We start from the raw sequence: 26398 nt of genomic DNA on the forward strand, positions 1-26398 counted from the left end.
ATGGATGGATGGATGGATGGATGGATGGATGGATGGATGGATGGATGAAGGTAAAAAGCAAAAGAGCTTTAATAGAGAACAAGGGGCAACAGAGGGGAAGACTGTGCTGTTTGTTTCATTTATAAATTTGGAAATAATGACTAGTCCCAGGGAATCTTTGGAGCCTGTCAAGTGCCCCAAGTCTGTTTGAATAAAGGTCATACTGGTTCTCCTGGTTAACTTCATCTCCAAGACAAGCATGAAGAAAGACTGTGTCTCTGTTTTGTTTATTCAAAGGTTGGTGGGGGGAGTGGGAAGATTCGCAATTTAAGGTCTTTTGGAGATCTTTCTGCTACCCCCAGTGATTTCCTTTGGAAACTCATCATTCTGTAGTATTAAATAGTAGTTCAGTAACTAGAACAGAATGTTGTTCCCTTACTAAGAAACATTTAACTAGTTGGCAAGTATCTATTGGGACCTGGAGTTTAGGGTACTCCAGGAGGTAGAAGACCTCCATAAAACTGTATTCTTTTTTTTTTTTAGAGGAAGAGCTATTAAATGAATAAATTAATTCAGGCATGTTGGACTGTTCATGCTAAGTGTCTCTTTCCCCAATCAGATAATTCCATCCAATCCATGATCACTTTTGACCAAGGAGGAAGGTGGAAGCTCCTGAGGAAGCCTGAAAACAGCAAGTGTGACTCAACGGCTAAAAACAAAGAAGAGGTTTGTTTAAAGAGCTCCTTCGCTCCCCTGACATGTCCCAGGCTGATCTCATTCTGGAGAGACCAGCAGAAGACTCTTGAAATCATTGTCTTTAATATCTAATCAGTTAGGATCCACAGCTGAAGTTGGGAATTGAGAGATGAAAACACCTTAGCTGACAGAGAATAGGAACTCTGAAGAATGATGAAAGCCCTTGCAATCATTCATCTGAGAGGGCCTGTCGGTCCAATGCGTGCTGATTTCTTTTCTGAGTCTGGCTTATACCTTTTTCTTTTCAATCTGTCTCATTTGGGGTTCAGGTGTTGGTTTACTTGAGTCAGTACAATATATGTTCTGTTCCTGTGGTGAATGGACAAGTGTGTCAGCAAGCATGTTGATGACAGCAAGGTTTTAGTTTGAGAAGTTCAAGTGTCTGGCCAGATTTCCCAAGGTTCTGTGACATGTGAGAATATTTTGTCAAGTAAGAGTAGAATAAAAGTTACTTCTCTCCTCTACCATTAGTAGCTGATGATACAGGAAAAATCAGTCTTTCAGTATTTATTATCTCCTGTATGCTTTCAGGAGCAGTAAACAGAATGAACAGTCTTAGGAAAGAAGTCCAGAAATACAAGGTGGTTGACTAGACTACCTGAGATTCCCGAAGTGGACTCCAGTGCTGAGAGATAAGAAAAGGAAAATACAGACATGTGGTTTTTGATTCAGCAGATATGAATGAGGCCTTCTGTGGAGATTTTTCTTCAAAAATGGCCACTGAAATGGTTTTTATTGAGAAGTCACTAGAATTAATTGCACAGGCAGTGAAATAGTCAAACCTTCCCTTGAAGAAGATTGTTTTAGCAACTGAGCAAAGGAAGGCCTGGGGAGACTTGGGGTAGGGAGACCAGGTTATGAGAGCCTGCACCAGGGTGAGGGGTGAGAAGGGAGCCTAGACGCAGGATGGCTAGGCCTTGGCAGCAGATTCTCTATGGAGAGTGAGCAGTGAAGGAGGTTTTGAGCCTGAGAGACTCAGGGCGCAAACCCTGACAGTAACAGAGAAGTTCATGAGAGTGTAGGGTTTGCAGGGGAAAGATACTAACTGCAGTTTGGAGCATGGTGAGTGTAAGATGTTGATGGGATATGCACTTTGAGATGTCCAGTAGACAGCTGGAGATACGAGACTGGAGGTTGAGAGGATGGGTGAGTTACTTGTGGTCATATAGCAGTGGGTAAATGTCAGAGGCAGAACCCATATCCTCCTGCCTCTTGTGAGCTGCTTCAGGGGATGTGATTATTGCCTGGCTTAGGTCCTAAAACAGCAAGTTATAGTCCTCTGAATTAGGGATACTGTGTTGAAGGCTAAGTTAAATTCAAAGTTTTATTGAAAAAGCTGTTGATACAGGATAGCCCTTTGCTCTCAACTTAAACCTAATCTTTGGGGGTTTCTGTTACAGTGCAGTCTTCACATCCACGCTTCCTACAGCATTTCCCAGAAGCTGAATGTTCCAATGGCACCCCTGTCAGAGCCCAATGCTGTGGGCATAGTCATTGCTCATGGTAAGTAGGCAGCTACAGGTACTGGACTAAGCACTCTTCTAGGTTATGTTTTTTTTCTTTGCATTTCCTTGAGAAATACAGCTCTTTTAGAATGATTTTTTGCCTATATTCAGGAAAATTTCTAGCATAGTATTTCACAAGCACAGTTTGTAAAGAACCTGGCTAGAAATCTCCATGCTTTTCTACCTTTACCTATCTCTTAAATTGCTACTATTCTTTCTCATCTCTTCCTTTCTGAGAAGAGATTGGGTTAAATTCATTCAGAATTGCTGGCAATAGTCCCTTCTCTATTCCCTGCCAGGATATGCTAATGAGAAGTGGTGGGTTGTGTTACAGGTAGTGTGGGAGATGCCATCTCAGTGATGATCCCAGACGTTTACATTACCGATGATGGGGGCTACTCCTGGACAAAGATGCTAGAAGGACCTCACTATTATACCATCCTGGATTCGGGGGGCCTTATCGTGGCCATTGAGCACAGCGGCCATCCTATCAATGTGATTAAGTATGCATGAGCTCAATCCACTCACACTGTCCCCAAGCAGGGCAGATATGGGGAGTCTCCAGTCTGGAGGCGGGAGGGCAGAGGAGGGTGCAGAGTAGATTAAGGAGAGGACTTCAGACCCTGAAGAACATCAGGGAGGATTCGTTGAAGGCATTGCTGGCATATCTACTCTGAATAGGTCATTGCTTGTCTTCTTTTCCTTTCTCCTAATTCCCTAAGAGTTTTTACCAGTTTTCCTTAACATCCTTGTCCTTTTGCCTTGGAATGTTGTAAAACTATTCAGACAATCTAAATTGAAAATAAATTTTCCATGTACTAAGTTATGATGGAATAATTTAGATTTGTTTTTGGAACCTATCCTTGCCTTAGGCCATGGCCACCCGCCCTCACCCTCCCTTTCCATTAAGAGAATTTTTCTGGACCTTCTCCACTCAAACCTTATTTGTAGATGAATCACTGAATGAACCCCCTGTTCCTCTCCCATTAACTGTGGGCAAGAAGAGTGAAGTTGGCAGACAAGCAGGCCTCTGCCCAGCTTGAACTACTTCCTCCAGTTTGGGGCCTGCCAGCCTAAGGTGGCTCCTCAAAGTTCCCATCTATACTGGACTCTGCTGTTAACTTTCAGAACCTCTGTTGTAACTCTCAACTAATGTATGTTTAGGTTCTCCACAGATGAAGGACAGTGCTGGAACACATACACATTTTCCAAGGAACCTATTTATTTCACTGGCCTAGCATCAGAGCCAGGAGCCAAGTCCATGAATATCAGTATTTGGGGTTTCACGGAATATTTCTTGTCCCGGAAATGGGTCTCCTACACCATCGATTTTAAAGACATCCTTGTCAGGAACTGTGAGTGTTTCCTACCCCTTTCCTGTCCATCAAGGAGCTGTGAACCCACCTGGCTGAGGGAAGGGGTGAGGGGGTGGGAGGAGGCATAAGTAGCCAGAGAGGGTTGGCCTCTTTTAGCAGAAGTAAGCCACTACAGAAAGAAGCCATTGAAATCCCCAAGCAGTGTTTCTCAAAACCAAAACAGAAGAAAGCTTCAGAGTTCATTGTTAGGGTATGTCAGAAGAAATTGCTCTACTATTGGAGCTTTTTGGGGGCTTGTTTGTAATCATTTGTGTGATTCTCACACAATTAGTTGTGTGAGAAGAGTTTCTGAACATTTCAGTAGCTTTCACAGAGAGTTTTGATTTAGTTGCCCTGTCCGCAGCCTGGACCCCTGGACAGAAGCTGGGCAGGTTTGAAGCTTCCTGGCTTCACTCTCCAAGGAAAATATCTTTAGGCAAGTGACACAGCAGAGGACAGGCCCAGAGTAGGGCTTCAGGAGTGAAAATGATCCATGAGTGACACAGATTGTTGGCGGTATACGGGACAGTTTGATGGTGGGCTGGCAGCTGAGTCCCATCAAGAGGATTCCATCTAAGGCTAGGCCTGACCACTTACAAGGTTTTCTTTTCTCCAGTCTCTCAGAATCTTAGTTCAGTGACTCCATGGAGGCAGAAGGCAGTCTGGTTTGGTTGCTGCCTAAAGATTGATTTAGCACCATGAGTCATTCTGATCTAAATTCATTAAATAGACTGTGGGAGGTGACTTAGAAGCGTTTCCTGGAATAGATAGCTATCCTGTTTTCCTTACAATGTGACCATCCTACAAAGCATTTAAGTTAAATTGGTCCTAAATTAGCAGTATTCATGTACAAGATGATCACACTATAACCCTGTCATCAGGACATGCCTTTGGAGTTGTTTTCCTAGTAGTGACCATAGATTATTCTAAGCCTTGGATTGTCTCTTGCCCGATCCCCTTGTGATCTGCAGCACACACGTTTGCAAAGTGATTGGCTGAGGTTAGGGGTATAGGCTGTGAGCACAGTCAGGCTCTTCCTCTGCCCCGCTAACCCTCTCTGGTTGGAAACGGACATATACTGGGATTGGACTCTTCACACTTTGTTCTAACAACCAAGGTACCTGTCCCTAAAGTGAAAAGAGAATTAACTCCTGCACTCCAGTGCTTATCCCACATAGGGGCAGATATGGACCGTTTACACATAAATGGAAATCCCCTGGGTTGTGAGCTCCAGATTTATCGCATGGCTCTGTTTTAATTCCCAAAGAGAAGCTAAGGTTGGGTAGCTTCCTCCATTCCCCTTTCTGATGTCTCTTACTGAAGTATGACAGCTGCTTCACATTGCAAGATTCTGTCCTGTGTTTTCCTTCCAACTTTCCTGTCTTTTCCTCAGGTGAAGAAAAGGATTATACCGTATGGCTGGCTCACTCCACAGACCCCGGAGAGCATGATGACGGGTGTATCCTGGGCTACAAAGAAGAATACCTTCGACTCCGAAAGTCTTCAGTCTGTCAGAACGGACGAGACTACACGGTGACCAAACAGCCCTCCATCTGTGCCTGCACTCTCGAGGACTTCCTCTGGTAGACACACCCCTCATCTTCGTCTGGTGTCAACTGAGGAAGGGGGTGCATCCTTATTGCTGGCTGTCATTTAACAGATCTATTTGTATTTAAGAAAATTGGAATGTTTTTCAAATGTTTGTGTATCTTCCTCAGAGTAGGCGAGTTGCTATTTGTAGAGGAGATGCCTTATAGAGCTAGGAAATGAAGAAACAGAGGAAGGAAGATGTTTCCATCATCTGAGTGAAGTTGAGGCAGGGCCAAGAACTTAACTCAGCAATTCTGGCTTGGAAAAATCTGAGAAGAGAATGAAACCAAAAATCTGTAGAAAACACCAAGACAAAATCCCTAAGAAAATGGGCCTGTGGTATATGTGACTCAGACAGAGGGAACTGCAGAGGCCTGACATTCAGAGACAGAACACCAGGTTCTGGAAGCCTCCTACAAGGCGGCGAGTAGTTGAGTCCCTGCTGTTTCATGGGACAAGGAGACAGCAGTTCCTCAGGAAATGGCTGTGTGAAGCCTTTTTTTTTTTTTTTTTGTGGAGCCTTCACTTTAAGTTGTTGGAAATTCAAAGTTGTGTTGGATCAGTTACCTCTTGTGCTAAGATAGGGAAGCACCCATGGGACTCTTGAACGTGTTTGTTTTAGGGCACACACCATAGGTGGGGAACCTCCTGAACTCAGGCCCCACCCACTCCCCCCCTCATAGGCAGGAAATGTAAAGATAGAGGAAAAGCAATAGCCCCTACAAAGAAAACCACAGCTGCCTGGTCTTTAAAGCTGTCACTGGGAGGGCAGTTCTTTTCCCCTGTGTAGGTGCCATTGACTGGATAGACTATGGATATTACTATTAACAGTGGTAAGAATACTTTTCTGAAAAATTTTCTTAGAAGCCCAAAAGTTCCAGCTCTGCTGTTGGAAGGGAAATACTCTTTTTCCAAAATTTTGTCATAGACATGTGGAAATATAGCCACCATCCTGCTTTGAAACATCAGTTTTATATAGAACTCATGCTTCTTAGTGAATATTTCCTCCTTAGCTGCTTCTTTCTTGTTGAGGTACCCCCACATAGTTCAGAACTGACAGGCTTAGTCCCTGTGCCTTTGTGGACCCTGTAAAATACCTTGGCTAGGCAGGGGGTGTTGAGATAACTTGGTGCTTCTCACATCCATTCCACTCTTTTCTTCTGTAGAGGCCAAATGTTTCCCTTTTTTTTTTTTAAAGGAAAATACACCTTCCTCAGTGATTGCAGATGTTCTCCCACATTCTTTTTCTAGTGAAACAGGAATAGGGTGTTATTCTGCCCCTCTTACCCACCAAAAACAAAAAAAAACAACAAAATAAAATGCTGCCTTGCTGACAACCACTTCTTCCTTTCCATAGAACTTCAGGCAGCTCTCTTATTCTGTTCCTTACAGTGATTTTGGCTACTTCCGTCCAGAAAATGATTCCAAGTGTGTGGAACAACCTGAGTTGAAGGGCCATGATCTTGAGTTCTGTCTGTATGGAAGAGAAGAGCATTTGACGACAAAAGGGTAAGGTACACTCAAGATGTATGTATCTAGGAAGAGTGATTTGCCTTCCAGAGTAAAGGGTGCTGGGATCCCCATAATCTTCATCTCATTTATCCTGACAGCCAAGTTACCTGCCCCTGAAATGAAGAGAGAATGAACCCTTTGTCATTTGTATGATTGTTTTGAACTTTTTAGAGCTCCCTACCCCAGGAGAGACCTACATTCCTTCAGTTTTTGCAGTATTTGTGTGTTCCCCAGGGTAACAGGGCTTTGGCACAGGTGGGTGAGCACCAAACAGTCTGGGATTCTGGTTCAAAACAGGCTTGAAAGTGAACAGTCCTAGCCAGTGTTTCTCCTCTTGTGATGCCCAAACCAAAGGGTTATGTGGGACTTTAAGACTTTGGGGTGGCTGTTAATATTTTAACCTCCCTTGAGTAACAACACCAGAAACATGTACTTTATTTCTTCCCATCAGAGCTCCTTTTTTGAAATTTCAGGTACCGGAAAATTCCTGGAGACAAATGTCAAGGGGGAATGAGTCCAGACCGAAAAGAAAAAGACTTGAAAAAGAAATGCACAAGCAGTTACTTGAGTCCGGACAAGCAGGTACCAGTGGGATACTGTCTTCTCCTGAGGTCAGCCATCCACTAGGTTGGGAGTGCCCTTTAGCCAGGCATTCTGCCCAGCAACTAAAGGATTGGATTGCATAATACATTGAACTCCCATTACAGCAGGAAAAAAACATTGGTTGGTAAAGTCAAAGTACTGGAAGCATAGAGATTAGTAAATTTATGTAACTCATTTGGGAAGAAGGAAGGCCCAAGGACTGGGATCATAGAGGATTGAGTTACAAGGCAGAGTGAGCTGGTGAGGGCTATGTGTTTTATGGTCTGATCCGTATTTAGGATCATCTTACAGGCCAGATTAGTTTAGAACTGTAAATTTACAGAGGAATTTTTTTTACTAAAGATTGTGGGACCATGAGAAGATGAGGTAATATAAAACCAGACAAGGCAGTATGGTGATTCAGAAGGCAGGGGAGGGAGTGGAAGCAGTAAGAACTGTCAGAAGTTATACAGTGGCAAGATTTCCATCCACAGGAAAAGCTTGTCCCTGAATCACCTAATGGATATATAGAAAATACACACTCCCAGTCAGGTACTGGGAAGCAGGTAGTTCAGACACCAACTCTGACATTAAGAAATTACAAAACACAGCAAACAGAGAATATGAAACCATTTCCTATTTCATACTACACAGGACAGCACTGATATCATTACTTCCCAAGTAGCATTTGAGGACAGTTCTAGCCTAAATATAGAATTCTCAAGCCTCAGAGATTATCTAACTGAACTCCCTCACTTTACACATGAAGATATTGAGAAGTTGAAAGATTTGTCCAATGTCACACACGTTGAAAATACCACTAATGATAACTGACATTCGTATAACACAATATGGGGGAGGGAGACATTGTAGTCATTTGCTTATTACACTGATGGGTAATAAATCCTAATCTTGATAGTAAAACCGTGATTCACGCTGGGGTCCTCAGTCCTGAAGGGCTCTTTCCTTGATACTACATTGCAGTGCAGTTTCAAATCCCACCAACTTCCATGTCACAGATTCTCTGCCTTCACCACTGGAGGCCACTGTGCCAACAACCAGAAACTGACGGGGACAGATAGTTCTTGTCTTGCAACAGCTTGACCTAGAACGTTGTTGTTATGGGGATATAAGCTGCACATTTCAGCTGCTGGGCTTGTGGGTCAGTAGGGAGTGTCACTTCTGTTTAGCACAAGTTTAGTAACTGGGAGATTACTTGACAAAAGTAAAGAGGGGAACATGCGTCATTGTTTGAATTCTGCTCAAGAATATGCATGATTATCAAAAGCATTTGTGTGTGTTTTCTGTTTACCAAGAAATCTTCATCAAATTCTACTCCAATTATCCTGGCCATTGTGGGACTGATGGTGATCACAATCATAGCTGGAGTTCTCATTGTAAAGAAATATGTCTGCGGGGGCAGGTAAGGATCGTGGAGCAAAGAAAAGATGCCGATTCAAATGGAAAAAATAGTGAGAATATGGCTGATGGGCCATGAATAACCCGAGTCTATCCTTCAAATCAACACATGGAGAGTTATCTTGTTGAAGAATCACAGCCCAAATCTTTTCATAATTTGCTCTGTTGAAGTACTTACCAGTCAATCAATCATCAAGAATTGATTAAGCACCTACAGTGTTCTAGGCAATGTGCTAGCCAGTGGGGATATGAAAACCTAAATGATACTATGCCAGTCCTCCAAGAGTTTACATTCTATTTTATTTTTTGGGGGGGGGGGCAGGTCCAGTTGGGGTTAAGTGACTTGCCCAAGGTCACATGGCTACTAAGTGTTAAGTGTCTGAGTCCGGATTTGAACCCAGGTCCTTCTGACTCCAGGGCTACTGCTCTATTCACTGCACTACCTAACCACCCCAAGGGTTTACATTCTAAGCATTTGCAAAATAGATCCAGAATCAATCGTTGGAGGGTAGATTGTGTTCCCTGTATATTTGACTCATGTCTGTTCAGGTCCATGAACACTTAAGGAATCGTGTCCCTACCTTAGTGGAAGGTTGACTGGAGTTTTCTGTTGGCAGGTTTCTGGTTCATAGATACTCGATTCTGCAGCAGCACGCGGAGGCAAACGGTGTTGATGGAGTAGACACTCTAGACGCGGTCTCCCCCAACAATAAAAGCAGTTACCATGATGACTCGGATGAGGTAGGGCCCTGTCTTGCTCACCTGACTAATGGGGTCATGGGAGACGCGGGCCCAGGAGGAGACGGTGGCCCCTGCTGTCTTGGTCAGGACGGCCACAGGAGCTGGGACGTGCACAGGGAGCCCAGAGGGGGTAACTGGTCTCAGGACATGGCCTTGGTCTCTTTTTCCCTTAGGACCTCCTGGAGTAGTCACTTGAAGGAGTTGGGGCAGGCGGGCTCGCGGGCTGGCGATGGATCTTCACTGCTCCCCGTGCTGCCTGCTTCTCTGATCTGGGGACCGTCTTCCCAATATGAGGAGCCCAGCTCCGTTTTTGCTGCTTCCGTCCAGACCCAAAGGATCTTCACAAGAGAATGCACGATAAGACTCTTCAGGACTCGATGCCCCTGAGAAGAGAAGCAGCAGCTCTTAAATCACTTCTCTCTGTTTTCATTTGTCCTTCTGCTGAGTGTGGTGGGGATTTAGAAAAGGGAAATGAAGTGGAATTGGAGGGGACATCTCACTAATGCTGTTATTGCTGTATTTTCACATGGTGCCTACCTCAGGGTGGCTGCCAGCTCTAGCATAAACTCTCACATCGTGCTCCATGCTGTCATCAAGCATTTACACAAAGCAGCTGCGAGAGTGAGGTGGAGGCTTCAAGGACTGACATAGGCCTAGCAGGCTTCCTCCGTCTGGGGACAGCGCCAGTCTAACAGCAGCAGGCACGGGCCCAGCACACAGCTCCCCCCGGTATTTTACAGGGGCCCTCGACCGCAGTGGTTTTTATTTCCCTTATTTGTTGCCCTCCGAGTTTAAACTGAGCCATGAGCTTCTGAAATACTAAATCAGGAAAACTTAAAGGGGAATATTCTTAACGGGGAGGGGGGGAGGGGGGGAAGAGGGGGTAGAGAGGAATATATTAGATTTAGAATCAAGTACAGAAGAAGTCATTGCCCCTTTTGAGGCATTTGTCAGACATGCTTTGTGTATGTGTGTGCTAATGGACTTGCTGCAAAGTGTGTACTTGATATGGATGCTTGATTAGGTTAAATGATTTCTTGAAGAGCTATTATTTTGAGTGAGCAGCGCAGCCTCCGTAAGGCTAGGCATTGCTGTATTCCATTTCTTTCATCTTTTGGCCATTTGGTACCTCACTGAACCATTCAGTTGAATTATAAAAATAGATGCCTATTTTTGCTTCTTTTGAGTTGCTGTTCTCTATCCATCAAGTTAGGACCAAGATTTTCAAACTTACAGGGTATTTTTTTATAAAAAATGAATTTTATTCCTGGATTGCCTTCCTCGTCTCTGTTCCCTGTGCTGCCAAGCATTTTGTTAGCTAAAAGGTTTGGCTCTAACCTTGCCCATCTGCACCCATGCTGCTTGGAAAAAAAAAAAAAACATCTTCCAGCCTAAATGACAGAAGCTTTAGGATACATTTAAAAACTGGGAGGGCAAGGATACCCTTCATTTGACATTTTTTTCCCACAATAAATTAATTATAGAATTAGGGATGGATTTTTTTTCTCATGTAGTAAAGAAAGTTGCAGTCAGTTATGCTGTAGCTTAAATACTGTACATGATAAAGTACAGTAAGTTCAGTTTGTGTATACTGTGCTGGTCACAGTTTCTCAGTTTCCCCATTAACTATGATTTGGGACTTTTCTGTCCTCAGGAGCTGCTGTTTTGCTGCTAGGTCAGATTGTGGTTAGGAAGTCAGTGAAGATTAAATGTGCCAAATTAACTTTTGTTGACATGCATGAACAGATGGCAGAGTTCTCCATCACTGACATGGATTAACAACAGCAGGGAAAGTAGGGAAGAAAAAAATCCAGGAGACTTTGCAACTGCAGTAAAAGAAATGAGTCAGGATTGCTTAGGGAGAAGAGAAGACAAAAAGTTACCAGTTTTTATAAAGGGAGCTAGCATATGTTAAGGCTAGAAGCACCAGGGTTTTAGAATGAAAAGGGTTTTTAAATCATTTTAACTCTTAAGGCATTCCAAAAATACACCAGGTCCCAAGTTACAATATTTTCAGCAATTCATCTCCTTCCTTCCTTCTGCTCAAAACTGATGTTCAGAAAAAACTTATTTATATCACATCCCCCATCTCATTATATATTAAATTAGGAACTGGCATTATCTTCCCTTTAGTGTAAATGATTGAAAATAATTACAACAAATATATATGATGGAGAAGTTAATATTTTTACTAAACTACTGCCCATTCTTACATTTTCATGAGCAAATAGACTCATATGCAAATACGAGTATATTCACATTTCAGACTCTGTACTGAAATATGTAGACCTGGGATTATCCCTATTTTGCAGGTGATAAAATTCATACTGAGAGGAGTGGCTTGGCCAAGGTCACACAGCTGTTAGGGGCAGAACTTGCTGTGGCCATCTAGAGACAACCATGGACGTTGTATTTCATATAGTTTTATCTTTAGCTTCAGATGACTAACCATGGGTCTCCAGAAAAGGGCTTGGTAATGTTTCTTTTTATGTCTGTCCATAGTGATGTTACCACTTCTTTCTCCCGTTCCTGTTTCTCTGCTGATCAGCCCAGCTGATCAGAGAATGGTGTTAGTGAAGTAGGTCATGGGTATATTTCCTACATGGACTATTTAACTGCTGTTCTGCAGTTACAAACTTCCAGCCCCTTTCAATACTGTTTGATAGATATGGATCCTTGTGCAGGAGAGAGTTGGTGAATTAGCAGGATTCTGTTACTGCTTCGAGGACAAAAAGGAACTTGCGATTTATAAGCTCCTGATATTGGGTCAGTAGCATTATTTTCCCTCTCAGACATTGTGCTAGCAGGAGTTGTGGTTTCTGGAATTTTCATTAGTAGCATTTATTGAATAAAGAAATGCTGGAATTATGTAGGACCAACCCCAAGAAAAACAGAACCCTTCGGTCTTGGTGGAAAAGTTGCCCTCCCCCGAGAACTGGAAGCATCCTACACTTTAAGGAGTCACGGGAGGCCATGTGCTTTGCTTCCCCTGTGCTGAGGGTAGTATATAGATACATGGGAGACAGGTGTGAGGTTCAGCTGTTTAAAAGACTTGGGTAGAATGAAGCACCTTGAAAGGAGTCACAGCAGCCTTGTTGTCTTCCATCAGCCCTCCTTATCGCCTGGGTGGACCCAGAGAACATTCTTGGTCAGCTAAGCTTTCCATGACTCTTCTGTGTAACTCATTTGCCTCCAGATTCCCTCATCTTCCTAAGTTGGTCTCTCAGTCCAGTGATGGGGTGAGAGCTAGAGCTATGTCTTGCTGTAGACACTAGTCTTTAAACCATGATTTGTTCTCCAGTAACTGTAGAAAAGTACAGGAAGCCTCATTGCTCCCACTCAGCCTACTGAAAGGCTGGACTAGCCTGGGCCCAGACGGGGGGAGAGCATCTGTCTCCTGTCACGAGAACCTGACAAAGCAATAAAGCAGGTGGCTTAAGCAGATCTCCAGAACACCAGCACCTCCCCTCTTCAGTCAAGCGAGTGAACACGTGCTTCAGCATCTTTCGAACAGAACCAAAGTTAAGATTTGCTCCATCTGTCAGCACTTCCCAGCTCCTGGTCCCATCCTGCCGCTGTCTCGCCCACATCCAGCCGGCTTGAGGAGTGCTGCCCCATCACAGTGAATTGATAGCCATACCTGCAAGTGCTCCAGGGCTTTCTTCCCCATGGAGGATGACTGTCATAACAGGATCTTCTTGATTTCTCTTAAGTTACAATGAAACCGTCACAATTGAAGTACTAACTTGGAATTATCCACAGTGGCTTTCTATGTGCATTTTTTCAAACTGATACATTCTTAATGGTCCTTGTTTATACATAAGTCACAAAGCTAATCTGTACCTTTTGTATATATATATATGTATATATATATATACACACACCCGTGTGTGTGCATATATATATGTATATATGTGTATGTGTGTGTATATATACATATAAAAAGGCTGTATATTCTACATAATAATGATTTATTGATATGCCCCAGAATTTTAATGAAACTTCTATCCTCAGATTTCTGTCTGGTAACTCAGTTCACTTACCTCCTTTGGAAAGTCTAGGAGGACGACTTTGGTTAGACTCCAAAAATGCTGCGTCTGCCTGTGTCTGACACCTGTGCCTGATGCCCTGTGCCTAGTCCTTGGCCCTTCCTAAGCCCCAGCTGAAAGGCAGCTGCCTTCCTACTAAGGCAGAAGGCACTACTGGAGATCATCGCTGCATGCACTCCAATGTTCATTTTCTCCCCTCTTGGCACAGCCAATTGCATGTAGGGCAGGAAAATGATGTTCCAGTAACCCATGTCAGTTATGCAATAAAGCCATTATACACACACACACACACACACACACCAACTCTCTTCCATATTTAGTATCTCCCAAGAAAGGGCAAAAAGATTGAAATGAAACTCAAATTTCTTTAGCATTATGTAAATAAATCTGGATGTGTTTAACTTTGTACTGGTATTTTTCTGTATATTTGCAATATTTGGGTTAGAAATAAAACAGAATGGACTTTGTGTTACCCAATCTATTGAGATGACTGGGCTATGGTTTGTTAAGATGATTGTTTTTCTAGTTTTCTCCTCTTCAAATTATTAAAAAAAAAAAAAACTGGCAACCAGAAGGGGGTTACCTAAAGAATCAGATCAGTGCAATCATAGATTTGTCTCGGATGAAACATAGGAAAAGTCATATGTAGGGATTTGTTGGCTTTGGCTTGGTAAATGGCATTGGATGGTGTGGGTGGAAGCTTCCTCTAGCGTTTTGTTGATGTCTCCGCGCCGGGCCTTATCCCCAAGCATTCTGAGTTCAGCTGCTGGCTTCTACCCAAGAGGCTACATTTCATCTTCTACTCCATACTCCTCTTGGAGTTGCAGATGATGCTCTCCCTTCCAAGGGATGAAGTTACTGTAGCTGCTTACTTCTCGTCCCAGAAATAATTTAGACATACTTTGAATATGAGGACTGGTCTTGGGCAAAATTGTGAAGTGAATGTGATAGGAGCAGGGCAGGGGTGGGGAACTTGAGCTCACCTGTGACCTTCTAGGTCCTTGGGTGCGGCCTTTTGACCGAGTCCAAACTTTACAGAATGAATCCTTCTGCACTTGAGGGCTTAGGGGGCCATGTGTGACCTTGAGGCCAAAGGTTGCCCACCCCTGGATGGGGGCTTTATCCTTTCCTACTCCTAAATCCTTTTCACACAGGACCTAACTTCCACTTAAATGGCAGGTAAGGTACCAGTTGAGGTTGATTGACATATGTTTGCACATCGTTAATGAGACCCTTGAAGAAATTCCTTGGGTAGAATTCAGTATGATGAGAAGGATTTTTGTGGGCCCTAGCCAGATATATATAGCACATCATTCCTGTATGTGACTCTCCTCTTGCAGATTAACTGCACTTTCCTAGGATTCTATGCCCTAGGTCATGTTGGGCCTTCTGCCCTTTACCCACCCACCCTTTCTCATTTTGTCCAAATGAACCATTTAAGGTATGACTAAAGAGGAAGTGGAGGGTGAGGGGAATCATGAACAGAGAAGGCTTATCTAAAACCATTCTCTTAGCTAATTTGCTGCTGGCAACCTTTGTTGGAGTCTAGAAGCTACTGCAACCTTCTAACTGCTTTAGTAGAAATTCTCTCTAATGTTGGCATTAAGGGATGATAGAAAAGAGCTTTGAGTTCTCAGAAGTTTGAGGGAGTTTGTTGTATAAACCAGTACTTTGGACACTAGATCAAAATGTTGAAGCCTCCTGGTTTCCGTTTAGCTAAGAAAAGTGAAACCCAAACGGCCTCTGCTTTGACAAACTACAATGAATTTGCTCTCCAAAGAAGGCTACCACTGGGCGGCAGCAGTCAGGAAATGGGAACAATTGGATGCCAGTCCCACAGTGCAATAGAGAATTAAGCCAGCCTGGCATCAGTGTTTTTGTGGTAGGAGCTGAAGCCAAAGGGAGCTTGATTCCAGAAAATGACGTCTGCATTTTGTGTTCTTGAGGCCATGAATGATCACTACCATCCCTCAGGAACCCAGACAGTGTCAGGTGAGATTCTCACATCCCTGGTGCCCATGCACTGCATTCCTGCCTTTACTGCCTAGCCAGCCCAGAGACCACAGATGCTTATTATTTGTTCTCACTAGACATGACAAACCCAGTTCCAAAATAGGGGCATCAGGATGCCTACCCAGCATAGGGCGCATTGTACCTAGTTTACAGAGAGATGCCCTTGGACTACGTTCCATAGCCCTTGTCTCAGGCCATCTATCTCTCAGGGCTCTTTGCATCTTAGACAATGAGTTCATTGGTGGAGAGTGGGGTGAAGGTAAGTCCTAGGAAAAACAGTTGGCTTAACTTGAAGCATCTTACCATGTATAAAGCATTGTGCTCTGGATACTGCAGTATGGAAATAAAAGGTACACAAATATAATGCAAAATAGATTATAATGACCACAGCAAGATACAAAGTACTATAGGTATTCAGAACGCAGGAAAGTTGAGGAATTCTAGGAAGTATTCCTAGAGATAATAGCATTTGAATTGAGTCACAAAGATTTCAACAGAAAAGGACTTGAGAGGGGGTAGGTTGGGTGATGTTCTGAGCAAAAGCAAAGACATAAAGCTGTAAAGAAAGGGGAAGAGAATAGGAAGCAATATAGGGAGTAGCTGAAGGATGCTACTAGAAAGGTAAATTGAGACCTGATCATAGAAAACTTTGAATGTCATCTTTAAGAGTTTAGACTTCAGTAAGCAGCAGGGAGCCAAGTAATGGAGGCCTGAATTGCATCCAGTGGGGACAGTGGGAATAGGAGGGGACAGATGCAACTGTTTGGATTTGGGGGGATACAGGATGGTGGAGAAAAAAATCAAAAAGTACCCCATGTCTTGAGGCTGAGTCTGAAGGGCTAATCATGAGGGTTAAGGTCCCAAACACTTACAGGGATATGCTAAGGGTAGCTGTCATTCAAATCTTCTCCCCTCCCCAATCTAGTCAATTGCCAAGTACTGTGGATTCTGTAGTTTCGTTAGTGTGATCCAGATGAAAGATATGGTCTATCTGCTCAATGCTGTTTCTGCAAAGGTTGGAGTGTGTCACCCTTTGTACCAGGGACCAGGCAGTGATGAACATCCAGGGTCCCTCCCCTTGGAGCTATTATGTCTGCCCTTTGATCTCACTCTCTTCCCCAAAGCCCCCCACCTCAGTCTTGCAGCTGGAAATGGCCATGTGGAAAACAGGACAGCTCAAAACTAACCAGGGAGCTGAACCTGCAGCCTAGAGACGCAAGTGTTCAGTTCCTCCTGAACAGACGTTGTGAAGAATCTGGAGCTGAATCTCAGCCCCCCTACCTTCATGATCAATAAGACTGCCATAGGACATCCTAGCACAGAAGCAATTCCAGGACCAGCACTGATGGTGGAAGAAGTCAGCCTGGACCAAGCTAATTTTATTCATACTGTCATCCTTGGGATCAGTCAGCCATCTGTGCCTCTGCCCCCTAAAGAAGAGGTAGTGTGAGTAGTATGTTGTCTAGTGGTGGGGAGATCCAGAAGCCAAAGGTGGTGAGATAAGGGCTGTTTTTTGAGTTTGCACACACACGCGCACACACACACACACACACACACACACACACACACACATTTTAGGAGCCATATTGGCTTTCTCCTAATTTAGCATTAATAGACTCAATTCTTACCTTTGAGGGATTTTAACGGTTGGTGGGTGCATTCATTGAAGCTACTTTTTTGGCATACTCCTACAAGGATTTTTGCTGCTCAAGTATGATTTTTTTGTGTGTGTTTGTGTGTTGCTTTTGGTTGAGAAGTCAGTTCAATATATTTGCACATTAATTTATAGCAATTTAAAATTCTATTTCTTTGTACATTTATTTCCCTGATAATTTGTTCTAAAGGGGTGAGTTCAATAGGAGAAAGTAAAATCTGTTTTAGCAATTACCTCCCATATTTCTTGTCTTTTCCCCTGGTAGCCAATAATTGGAGGAAAGTAGAAAACAAAATTTTGTGATAATTGGATATTGTATGGCAGGGGAGATTCTAGAGAGAAGATAGGCAATAGAAAGAAAAATGGCAACAGGCCAAGTGACCATCATGATAATATGCTTCTTCTTCTCCTCATGACCATCACCACAGGCTTGATCTTCCAGACATTAGGGAATACCACCCCGGAGGTTACTCTGGTCTGGGCCCAAGTGGAGATAAAGTAGTGAAGCATTTAGAAACAACCAAGCCTTTTGGCATTTTAGGGACATCCCAGTCCAGAAGAGGAGGTTTGAGTTGGGGAGCAGGGTGTTACCCTCAAGCTTGACCTCCTGTAGGTTCCCAGGAGGAAGGGACATTGAAATAGGCTATGGTAGCCATACACATACTGTGTTTCCCCGATAATAAGACCTATCTCGAAAATAAGCCCTCCCCTTACTGTGTAAGATTCCTCTAAAATAAGCCCTCCCCCGAAAATAAGCCCTATTGAGATTGCTACTGTAGTGAAGGTGATCCCCTGCGCTACACGCTACATTATGGTACCCTCTGTATGCACCGTCTCCCCCCCCCCCCGAAATGCACGCCGTGCTCCGAGCTGCATCCAATCAGAGCTGCAGCAGTGAGCGCGTCATCCTGTTCTTTATTGAATTCATTGTTGAATAAAGGTACATTTTTTTGTTCACATTTACCTGTTTATTAAAATTGCTATCAATGTTCATTAAAATAAGCCCTCCCCTGAAAATAAGCCCTCTGGTGTTTTTCTGTCCAAAAAAATTAATAAGACGGTGTCTTATTATCAGGGAAACACGGTAGTTCTCCAACACCCTGGTTCTCTGTTCTTGGACCTCCCAGGTCTCCCAGCCCCAACCCCCATGCACTTGGCTATGGAGTCTGTGACTGACAGTTCCATGTCACTGACCTGGGAGGCTCCTGAGAATCTAAATCCTTCAGACTGGGTACATTCTCAAGCTACATGCTTGTGTTCTGCTGGGATAAAGGTGAGACTCCGATTTGCTCAGACACAGGGAAGAGTGGGAAATCTGGTGCTTCCTAAGAAAACATAGAGGAAAGAGGTGCCTTTAAAACCCAAATCCTGCCCACCAGTGGGAAGGCATGTTTCCTGTTTTCACACCTGGTCAGTTCACTTGTTCCCAGTGACTTAAAGGTTAAGACAAAGCTTGCTTCCATGAAGGGATGGGTTTACTCACTTTCCTTTAGCCCTTGAAAATGGGTTTCCCAAATCTTACATGTGGGAATCAGCAAAAGATCCCCAATAACCCCCACATTGTATCCAATTTTGTGTGTATTAATTCTGACGAGGGTTTGCCTCCCTGCTATGAGAAGCCCAACAGGCAGCTCCTACCTTATAGAGACTTAAGAGTTGTAAAACAAAGAAGGGGAACATCAATCGGTAAAAAGTCAGGGATTATCTGGGGAGCTCCATTTTCCAGGCGGGAGAGGGAGGAAGAAAGAGAAGTTGTCAGCCTGATAACTTAACAAGGGTTTGTGGGAGGAGAGTATGGAAAGGTATCACAGCTTTGCCCCATAATGAGGGGAAAGAGCAAATGTTCTGCACATCCATTCAACAAATATTTATTGAGTGTATCAATTAACCGTGTATTGGGTGCAAACAACTCACCGTGCTGGTAGCTAAGAATGGAAAGATGACTGTGAGGTGGTAGGGGAGGGTAAGACATGTACACAAATAACTAATGCAAAGTGGACTGTGATAAGGGCATTAAAGAAATGCTAGCAGAGTTTAGAGGATAGAGAGGAAGCATCCAGGAAACCTTTGTGTAGGAAAGCACCAGATATGGCTTATCACAATATCCTTCCCTTCAGGTGTCTAGCGAGAACCTTGAGGAGATCAAGCTTGAAGGGACCCCCCCCCACCCAGGCCTCCTCCTCTGGGTAGAGTTCTCCCTGAAATGCTGAGGCTCATGGTTACTCCGAAATGTATCTCTGCTTGGACCCAGAATTACCTCTGGGGTGACAGGAATATTCTCTAATGCCAGGAATAAAATCATACTGCCCAATAGCAGAGGAAGGATATAGATATAAAATTCCAGAACTCTCGACTCCTGGCCTCTATCCTCCAACGACCCACTGACTTTATAGATTCTTCAAATATTGCTCCCCATTTCACATATGAGTCTTCCAGCTGCGAAGTGGGAGGCTGTTAGTAATAAGCCATTGATGGCCACCTGGCACACCATCTCCCATTTGCAGCTTGGAGACACCTTGTATTTTTCAGAAGCAGCCATGAACTCGCTGGGGGCTGGTACTGTGGCCCACCCTGGCTCAACCCTTCTGCATATCAGAGATCACTGATGAAGAGCTTTGCCTGGTGGTGGATGGGGGAATGGGAGAACAGGGGGGGACACAGTGGATGTTAATAAACCTTGAGTACCACAGACCCAACTTAAGATCATGCTGGTCTTGAAATGTGAGCTCCTAGACTTTATCTAAGCTCATTTTCTTCGCCAAGCATCCTCTTAGACCAGGTTTCAGATGGAAAAGATTACGCCAGTGGGAGAGGACTGAAATGATATAGTTCCTATACTGATCCCTGGTCAGTTGACCTGATTCCATTAATGAGATTTAGACCAAAGCTTCCTTGAAGGAGTGAAGCGGTGGTTTCTACCAATATTTGCCTTTAGCCACAGTTCTGAAGATCTTAGGACATGGGATAGAAATGAGTTGCTGTTAAAATGGAGAGCTGTTGGGGTGGCTAGGTGGTGCAGTGAATAGAGCACCAGCCCTGGAGTCAGGAGGACCTGAGTTCAAATCCGGCCTCAGACACACAAAAACTAGCTGTGTGACCTTAGGCAAGTCACTTAAACCCAACTGCCCTGCCCGCCCCCCTTCAAAAAAAAAAAAAAGCAAAAAATAAAATAAATGGAGAGCTGACCCCTAAATCTGAATCCCTAGAGCTCAAACACTTTTTCTTCTGGGGAAAGAGATTATCACTCATTGGTTTTCTGTCCCTCCCCCCTGCAATATTCCCTCTCTGGAAAATAAAGGTCGTTCCCACTAATGCTGGGAGGACAAGGTCCCCTGGTCTTGCTCTGTTCCCATTGTTTACCTCTGCCATTAAAACTATTAGCCCTCTTTCTCCTTGGTGGAAACTGATTAGGCAGCAGGTAAAAAAAAAAAAAAACCTTCACAGATAGGTGGCACAGTGCACAACATGCCAGGCCTGGATTCGGGAACCTCCTGAGTTCAAATCTAATCTCCCATTACTAGTTGTGTGACCCTGGGCAAGTCACTTAACCCTGTTTGCCTTAAGTTCCTCATCTGTAAAATGAGCTGGAGGAGGAAATGGCAAACCACTCCAGGATCTTTGTCAAGAAAAATTCCAAATGGGGACACAAGACAAACATGCCTGAAACGAATGGACGACAAAAACATTCAGAATAGAATTAGTAACAGAGCTGACACCAATCTAAGGGATTCTGTTAAAATGAAGGTTTAGTCAGTTACCCAAGTACTGTTCCCTTCTGGCACCTTCATCCAGGATGCTTTTGATTTGCTTGTAGATTATACTCATGAAAATTTCATATTGTTGGGAAAGTGGGCATATGGGTTGATGAATATGAAGATTTCCCAAGTCACTTCTTTTATTTTATTTTTTGCTTTTTGGAGGGTAATTGGGGTTAAGTGACTTGCCCAAAGTCACACGGCTAGTGTGTCAAGTGTCTGAGGCTGGATTTGAACTCCGGTCCTTCTGACTCTAGGGCCAGTGCTCTCTATTCACTGTGCCACCTCGCCTCCCCTAAGTCATTTCTTTTAAACAATGAGATTTAAGATTTTTTTATTATGCCATTGATTTATCTTCTCCTCTTTTGTGGACCTTGAGAATCAGTCCATTCAAAAATTGTGTTACCTCCAGCATCTACCTCTCCCTGTGTGTCCTTGCTTAGGTCTGGATGCTTTTCCCATCTTTGTTTTCCTTACTACCATTTCAAGTTCCTCATGCAGGTTATCTGGTACTGTAATCCTTGATGGTGAATGGTGTTTATTATTTAAAAACAGATAAAACAAAACTTTACAGTTCTTTTTAAAAATTTATTTATTTTTAGTTTTCAACATTCATTTCCATAAGGTTTTGAGTTACAATTTTTCTCCCTGTCTTCCCCCTGCCCCCCACCCCAAAATAGCAAGCTTGTTGAATACCCCTTCCCCCAATCTGATCTCTCTTATATCCTTCCCCATGACCCCCCCTAACTTTCTAGTAGAGCAAGATGGATTTCTGTACACCAGTGCCTGTATATCTTATTTCCCAGTTACATATAAAAAAAACCATTATTTATTTTAAATAAACATTTGTTTTTAAAACTTCAAGTTCCAGATTTTTTCCCTTCTTCCCTCCTCACCCTCCCCCACTGGAAAGATAAGCAAGTCAATATAGGTTGTACATGTGTAGTTACCCAAATCATTTCCATAGTAGTTATATTATGTAAAACTATATTTCCCTCGATCCTATCCTCCCCCCCACTTGTCTATTTTCTCCTTTGACCCTATCCCTTTTCAAAAATGTTTGCTTCTAACTACCTACTCCCCCAATCTGCCCTCCCTTCTATCATCCCCCCTTCTTATCCCCTACCCTCCTATTTTCCTTTAGGGTAAGATACCCAATTGAGTGTGATTCCCTCCTTAAGCCAAATTCCATGAGAATCAGGTTGTCCCATTCCCTTTCACTTTCCTGCTCTTCCCCTCCATTGTAACAGTTTTCTCTTGTCTCTTTTATATGAAATAATTTACCCTAATCTATCTCTCCCTTTCTCCTCCCAATAAATTCCTCTTTCACCTCTAAATTTTATTTTTAGATATCATCCCTTCATATTCAACTCATCCTGTGCCCTCTTGTCTATGCATACATGAACATACATATGCCCACACTCACATATATATTTATATATATTTATATGCACATACACCCTCTTATACATACATATATACGTATATATACACATATATATTCCCTTCAACTATCCTCATAATGAGAAAAGTCTTATGAGTTACAATTATCGTTTTTCCATGTAGGAATGTAAATAGTTCAACTTTAATAAGTTCCTTTTTCCTGTTTACCTTCTCATGCTTCTCTTGCCTCTTGTATTTGAAAGTCAAATTTTCTGTTCAGCTCAGGTTTTTTCATAAAGTATGCTTGAAAATCCTCTATTTCATTGAATGACCATATTTTCCCCTGAAGTATTATACTCAGTTTTGCTGGGTAGGTGATTCTTGGTTTTAGTCCTAGCTCCTTTGACCTCCAGAATATCATATTCCAAGCCCTTTGATCCCTTAATGTAGAAGCTACTAGGTCTTGTATTATCCTGATTGTGTTTCTACAATACTCAAATTGTTTCTTCCTGACTGCTTGCAGTATTTTCTACTTGACCTAGGAACTCTAGAATTTGGCTATAATATTCCTAGGAGTTTTCTTTTGGGGATCTTTTTCAGGAGGTGATTGGCGAATTCTTTAAGTTTCTGTTTTGCCCTCTGGCTCTAAAATATCAGGGCAGTTTTGCTTGATAATTTCTTAAAAGATGGTGTCTAGGCTATTTTTTGGATCATGGCTTTTAGGTAGTCCAATAATTTTTAAATTATCTCTCCTGGATCTATTTTCCAGGTCAATGTTTTTTCCAATGAGATACTTCACATTGCCTTCTATTTTTTTTCATTTGTTTGAATCTGTTTTATAGTATCTTGATTTCTCATAAAATCATTAGCTTCCAATTGCTCCAATCTAATTTTGAAGGAGTTATTCTCTTCAGTGAGTTTTTGAAATTCCTTTTCCATCTGGCAAATTTAGCTTTTTAAAGCATTCTTCTCCTCATTGTCTTTTGGGGCCTCTTTTGCCATTTGAATTAGTCTATTTTTTAAGGTGTTATTTTCTTCAGTGTATTTTTGGGTCTCCAGCAGGCTGTTGACTTGCTTTTCATGATTTTCTTGCATCATTCTCATTTCTTTTCCCAATTTTTTCTCCACTTCTCTTCCTTGATTTTCAAAATCCTTCTTGAGCTCCTCCATGGCCTGTAACCAATTCATATTTTTCTTGGAGGCTTTTGCTGCAGGAGTTCTGCCTGCTCTGTCTTCCTCCTGCTCCATGCCTTGATCCTTTTTGTCCCCAAAAAAGGATTCTGTGGTCTGTTTGTGCTTCCTCTGCTTGCTCATATTGCCAGCCAATTACTTGACTTTTGGGCTCTTTTCCACAGTAGAACTCTGGTTCCAGAATGGAGAGGGTTTTATCCCAAATTGCTGGGGTTTTTTCAGCTGCTGGAGCTATTAGGAGGGTGCCCTTTCTAGAGCCCCCACAAGCTCTGGCTCACTGGTGACACACCCCAGCACCACCACCCAAGACTGCGATCCAGATCCAAGCAGGTCAAAGCAAGAGTAATTACCCTCTGAATAGTCACTTGGTGCCCCTACAATTTGCAGGCCAGGAGCTCTTGAGGCACCCACACAGTGAGGCTGCACAAGTGCCATGCTTCCGCTGTTTCTCACCCCGGGGGCAGGGGCAGACCTTTTCTGTCCCTTCCCCTTGCACCCCCCCCCCCATTCCAACAGAGTTCCACACTGCAGTCTGCTCTGGCCACTGCTGGTCAGGGCTGCCCTGGGGCCAGAACCAGCTTGGTCACGTAGAACTGTGCTTGGCTCCTAGCTCAGTGCCATAGACCCTTCCTAAAGGCCTGCCAGGCTGTCTTCAGCAGGAGATTTGTTTCTCTGTCACTTTGTGGCTTCTGTAGTTCTAAAGTTTGTTTAGAGTCATTTTTTTTACATGTATTGGAAGTAATTGGAGTGGGAGCTCACACCAAGTTTATGCTTCTACTTCACCATCTTGGCTCCGCCTACAATTCTTTTTTAAAAACAAATCAAAATCATAACACAGAGGTTCCCAAAGTGGGTGATACCACCCCCTGAGGGGGCTATGGAATGATCCAAGGGAGCAATAGTACCCTCAGATGCTTATTGCGGGGCACTGACTAAAAATAAGGGGCCAGTAGAAAGAAGATAATTTTGAAAAATCGTTTGTACATGTTTCATCTGTTATTTAATAGAGTTAAAAGTCATAGTTATTACGTTATTTTCCAAATAAACATACAAAATGCGAGTTATAACCTATCAGTGGTCAAGTCTGAGGACAGGTCTTAACAAGCAAATATTGGCAGGCAAGCATGTCATGCATTCTCAGGAAGTCTAGCATACATTGGCAGGAATATGTGCATGTAATTACTTGTTTACAAAACTATATGCTTATATGACACAATATTGCATCATCAAAATTTCATTGAAGAAAAAAAAGCAAATTTACAATAAATTATTAAATTTAAGATGTGTCATTTAAAAAAAAATTATATATTTTTGAAATGATGCAAATTTCAAAAAACCATTAAAAGGTTAAAGGAAATAGATTTCCAGGGGGGCAATGAGTAATTTTTTTTAAAGGGGGCAGTAAGCCAAATAAGTTTAGGAATCTCTGATATAAAACAAACAGACTGAAAAAGAATTGCAGAGACAATCTCCTCTCTCAGTATTTTCATTTGACAAGCAGGGTTTGTCAGGGGTCCAACAAGATATCCACCAAAATGAGAAAAGACCTGGGACTGAACCCTGTTTTCAAGGAGGTCAGAAGTCCTTGACCTGAAATAGACAAAGCAAAGTAATATTGTGTGAAAGACAGAGAAGCAGGCTTAGGACTGAATAAGGAAATGGGCCTAAACTTCAGCAGAGGAAATTAAGGTAAGATAACAAGTAGAATTTTCTGATAGCTCAGAATATATTACTAAGAGAGGTGATCGCCTTTGCCTTTTGGTATGTCTTGAAGTCTCAGTGATAGGTCTGACAGAGTCTTTGGACAATCCTGTTCAGAAGTAGGTAAATGGAGAACTTCCTAAAATACCCTTTACCCTGCCATCCCATTGATATTAAGGAATGCAAGGTAACTAGGTGCCACAGACCCAACTTCAGATCAGTTCAACCCAATACGAAACTTCAATTCTAGGCTTAGCTGAATGTAAACCACTAACGAGATCAATTACCTAGCATTAGCTCTATTTATTTTTTCCCCCTTATCCAACAGCAGTCTAAGTTTTTATGAAGTACTTACTATATGCCAGATACTGTGCTAGGCCCTGGGGATACAAATGCAAAGAATGAAAACGATCTGTTAATCAGTAAGCATTAATTAAGTGCCTACTGTGTGCCAGGGGGCCATCTCCAGTTGTCCTGATCTATATCTTGCCACTGGACCCAGATGGCTCCAGAGGAGAAAATGAGGCTGGTGACTCTGCTTAGCCCTCCCTCACTCAAATCCAATTCACTTGCAAGTCATGGCATCACCTTCCTGATGTCAAGGTCCTCCTCGAGAACAAAGGACAAAACAATTATGTGCCAAATGGGGTCACAGAGAAACAGTTGAACACAACTGAAATGACCACAAGACGATGTGCCAGGCACTGTGCTAAGTGTTGGGGATGCAAAGAAAGACAAAGGACAGTTCACAGTCTAATGGGGGAAACAACAAATAAATTACTACATACACACAAGCTACATACAGGACGAATGGAAATAATAGAGAGGAGGCACAAGCGTTAAGGGAGATCAGAAAAGTCTTCTGGTAGAATGTGGGATATTAGTTGGCATTTGAAAGAAGCCAGGGAAGTCAGGAGGAGGTAGTGATGAGGAGGGAGAGTATTCCAGGCATGGGGGACAGCCCAAGAAAATGCCTAGAACTGGAAGAACAAGGCCAGGGTTACTGAATTACAGACTATGTGGAGGAGGTGTAAAGTGTAAGAAGACTGAAAAGAATGGAAGGAGTCAAGTTATAAAGACCTTTAAAAGTCAAACAGAAGATTTTATGTATCTATATCAATCTACACACACACACACAGACACCCTAGAGTGACTTTTAAGAAAGTGTCCCATCTGGGTCACCCTGAATCTTAATCCCTACAGTTCAGACAAT

At 42.9% G+C, this 26398-nt stretch overlaps 1 protein-coding gene across 2 annotated transcripts in view; it reads left to right on the forward strand.

Annotated features, from left to right (window-relative positions):
• The window catches only part of SORT1 (sortilin 1), a 69403-nt gene extending 55434 nt beyond the window's left edge, over positions 1 to 13969 (forward strand). For both annotated transcript variants that reach the window (XM_069090445.1, XM_069090446.1), the window contains exons 11-20: positions 599 to 705; positions 2136 to 2238; positions 2575 to 2743; positions 3405 to 3595; positions 4989 to 5178; positions 6578 to 6694; positions 7171 to 7279; positions 8596 to 8702; positions 9316 to 9439; positions 9613 to 13969. In XM_069090445.1, the coding sequence (XP_068946546.1) occupies positions 599 to 705; positions 2136 to 2238; positions 2575 to 2743; positions 3405 to 3595; positions 4989 to 5178; positions 6578 to 6694; positions 7171 to 7279; positions 8596 to 8702; positions 9316 to 9439; positions 9613 to 9627 (1232 nt within the window). In that variant the 3' untranslated portion in view covers positions 9628 to 13969. The remainder of the gene's footprint in view (positions 1 to 598; positions 706 to 2135; positions 2239 to 2574; positions 2744 to 3404; positions 3596 to 4988; positions 5179 to 6577; positions 6695 to 7170; positions 7280 to 8595; positions 8703 to 9315; positions 9440 to 9612) is intronic.
• The last annotated feature ends 12429 nt before the right edge of the window (positions 13970 to 26398 follow it).

This window comes from Petaurus breviceps, unplaced genomic scaffold, assembly GCF_028583685.1.
Source record: "Petaurus breviceps papuanus isolate PSGF00001 unplaced genomic scaffold, PetGlider_PUasm1.0 186, whole genome shotgun sequence".
Classification (NCBI taxonomy): Eukaryota; Metazoa; Chordata; class Mammalia; order Diprotodontia; family Petauridae; genus Petaurus; species Petaurus breviceps.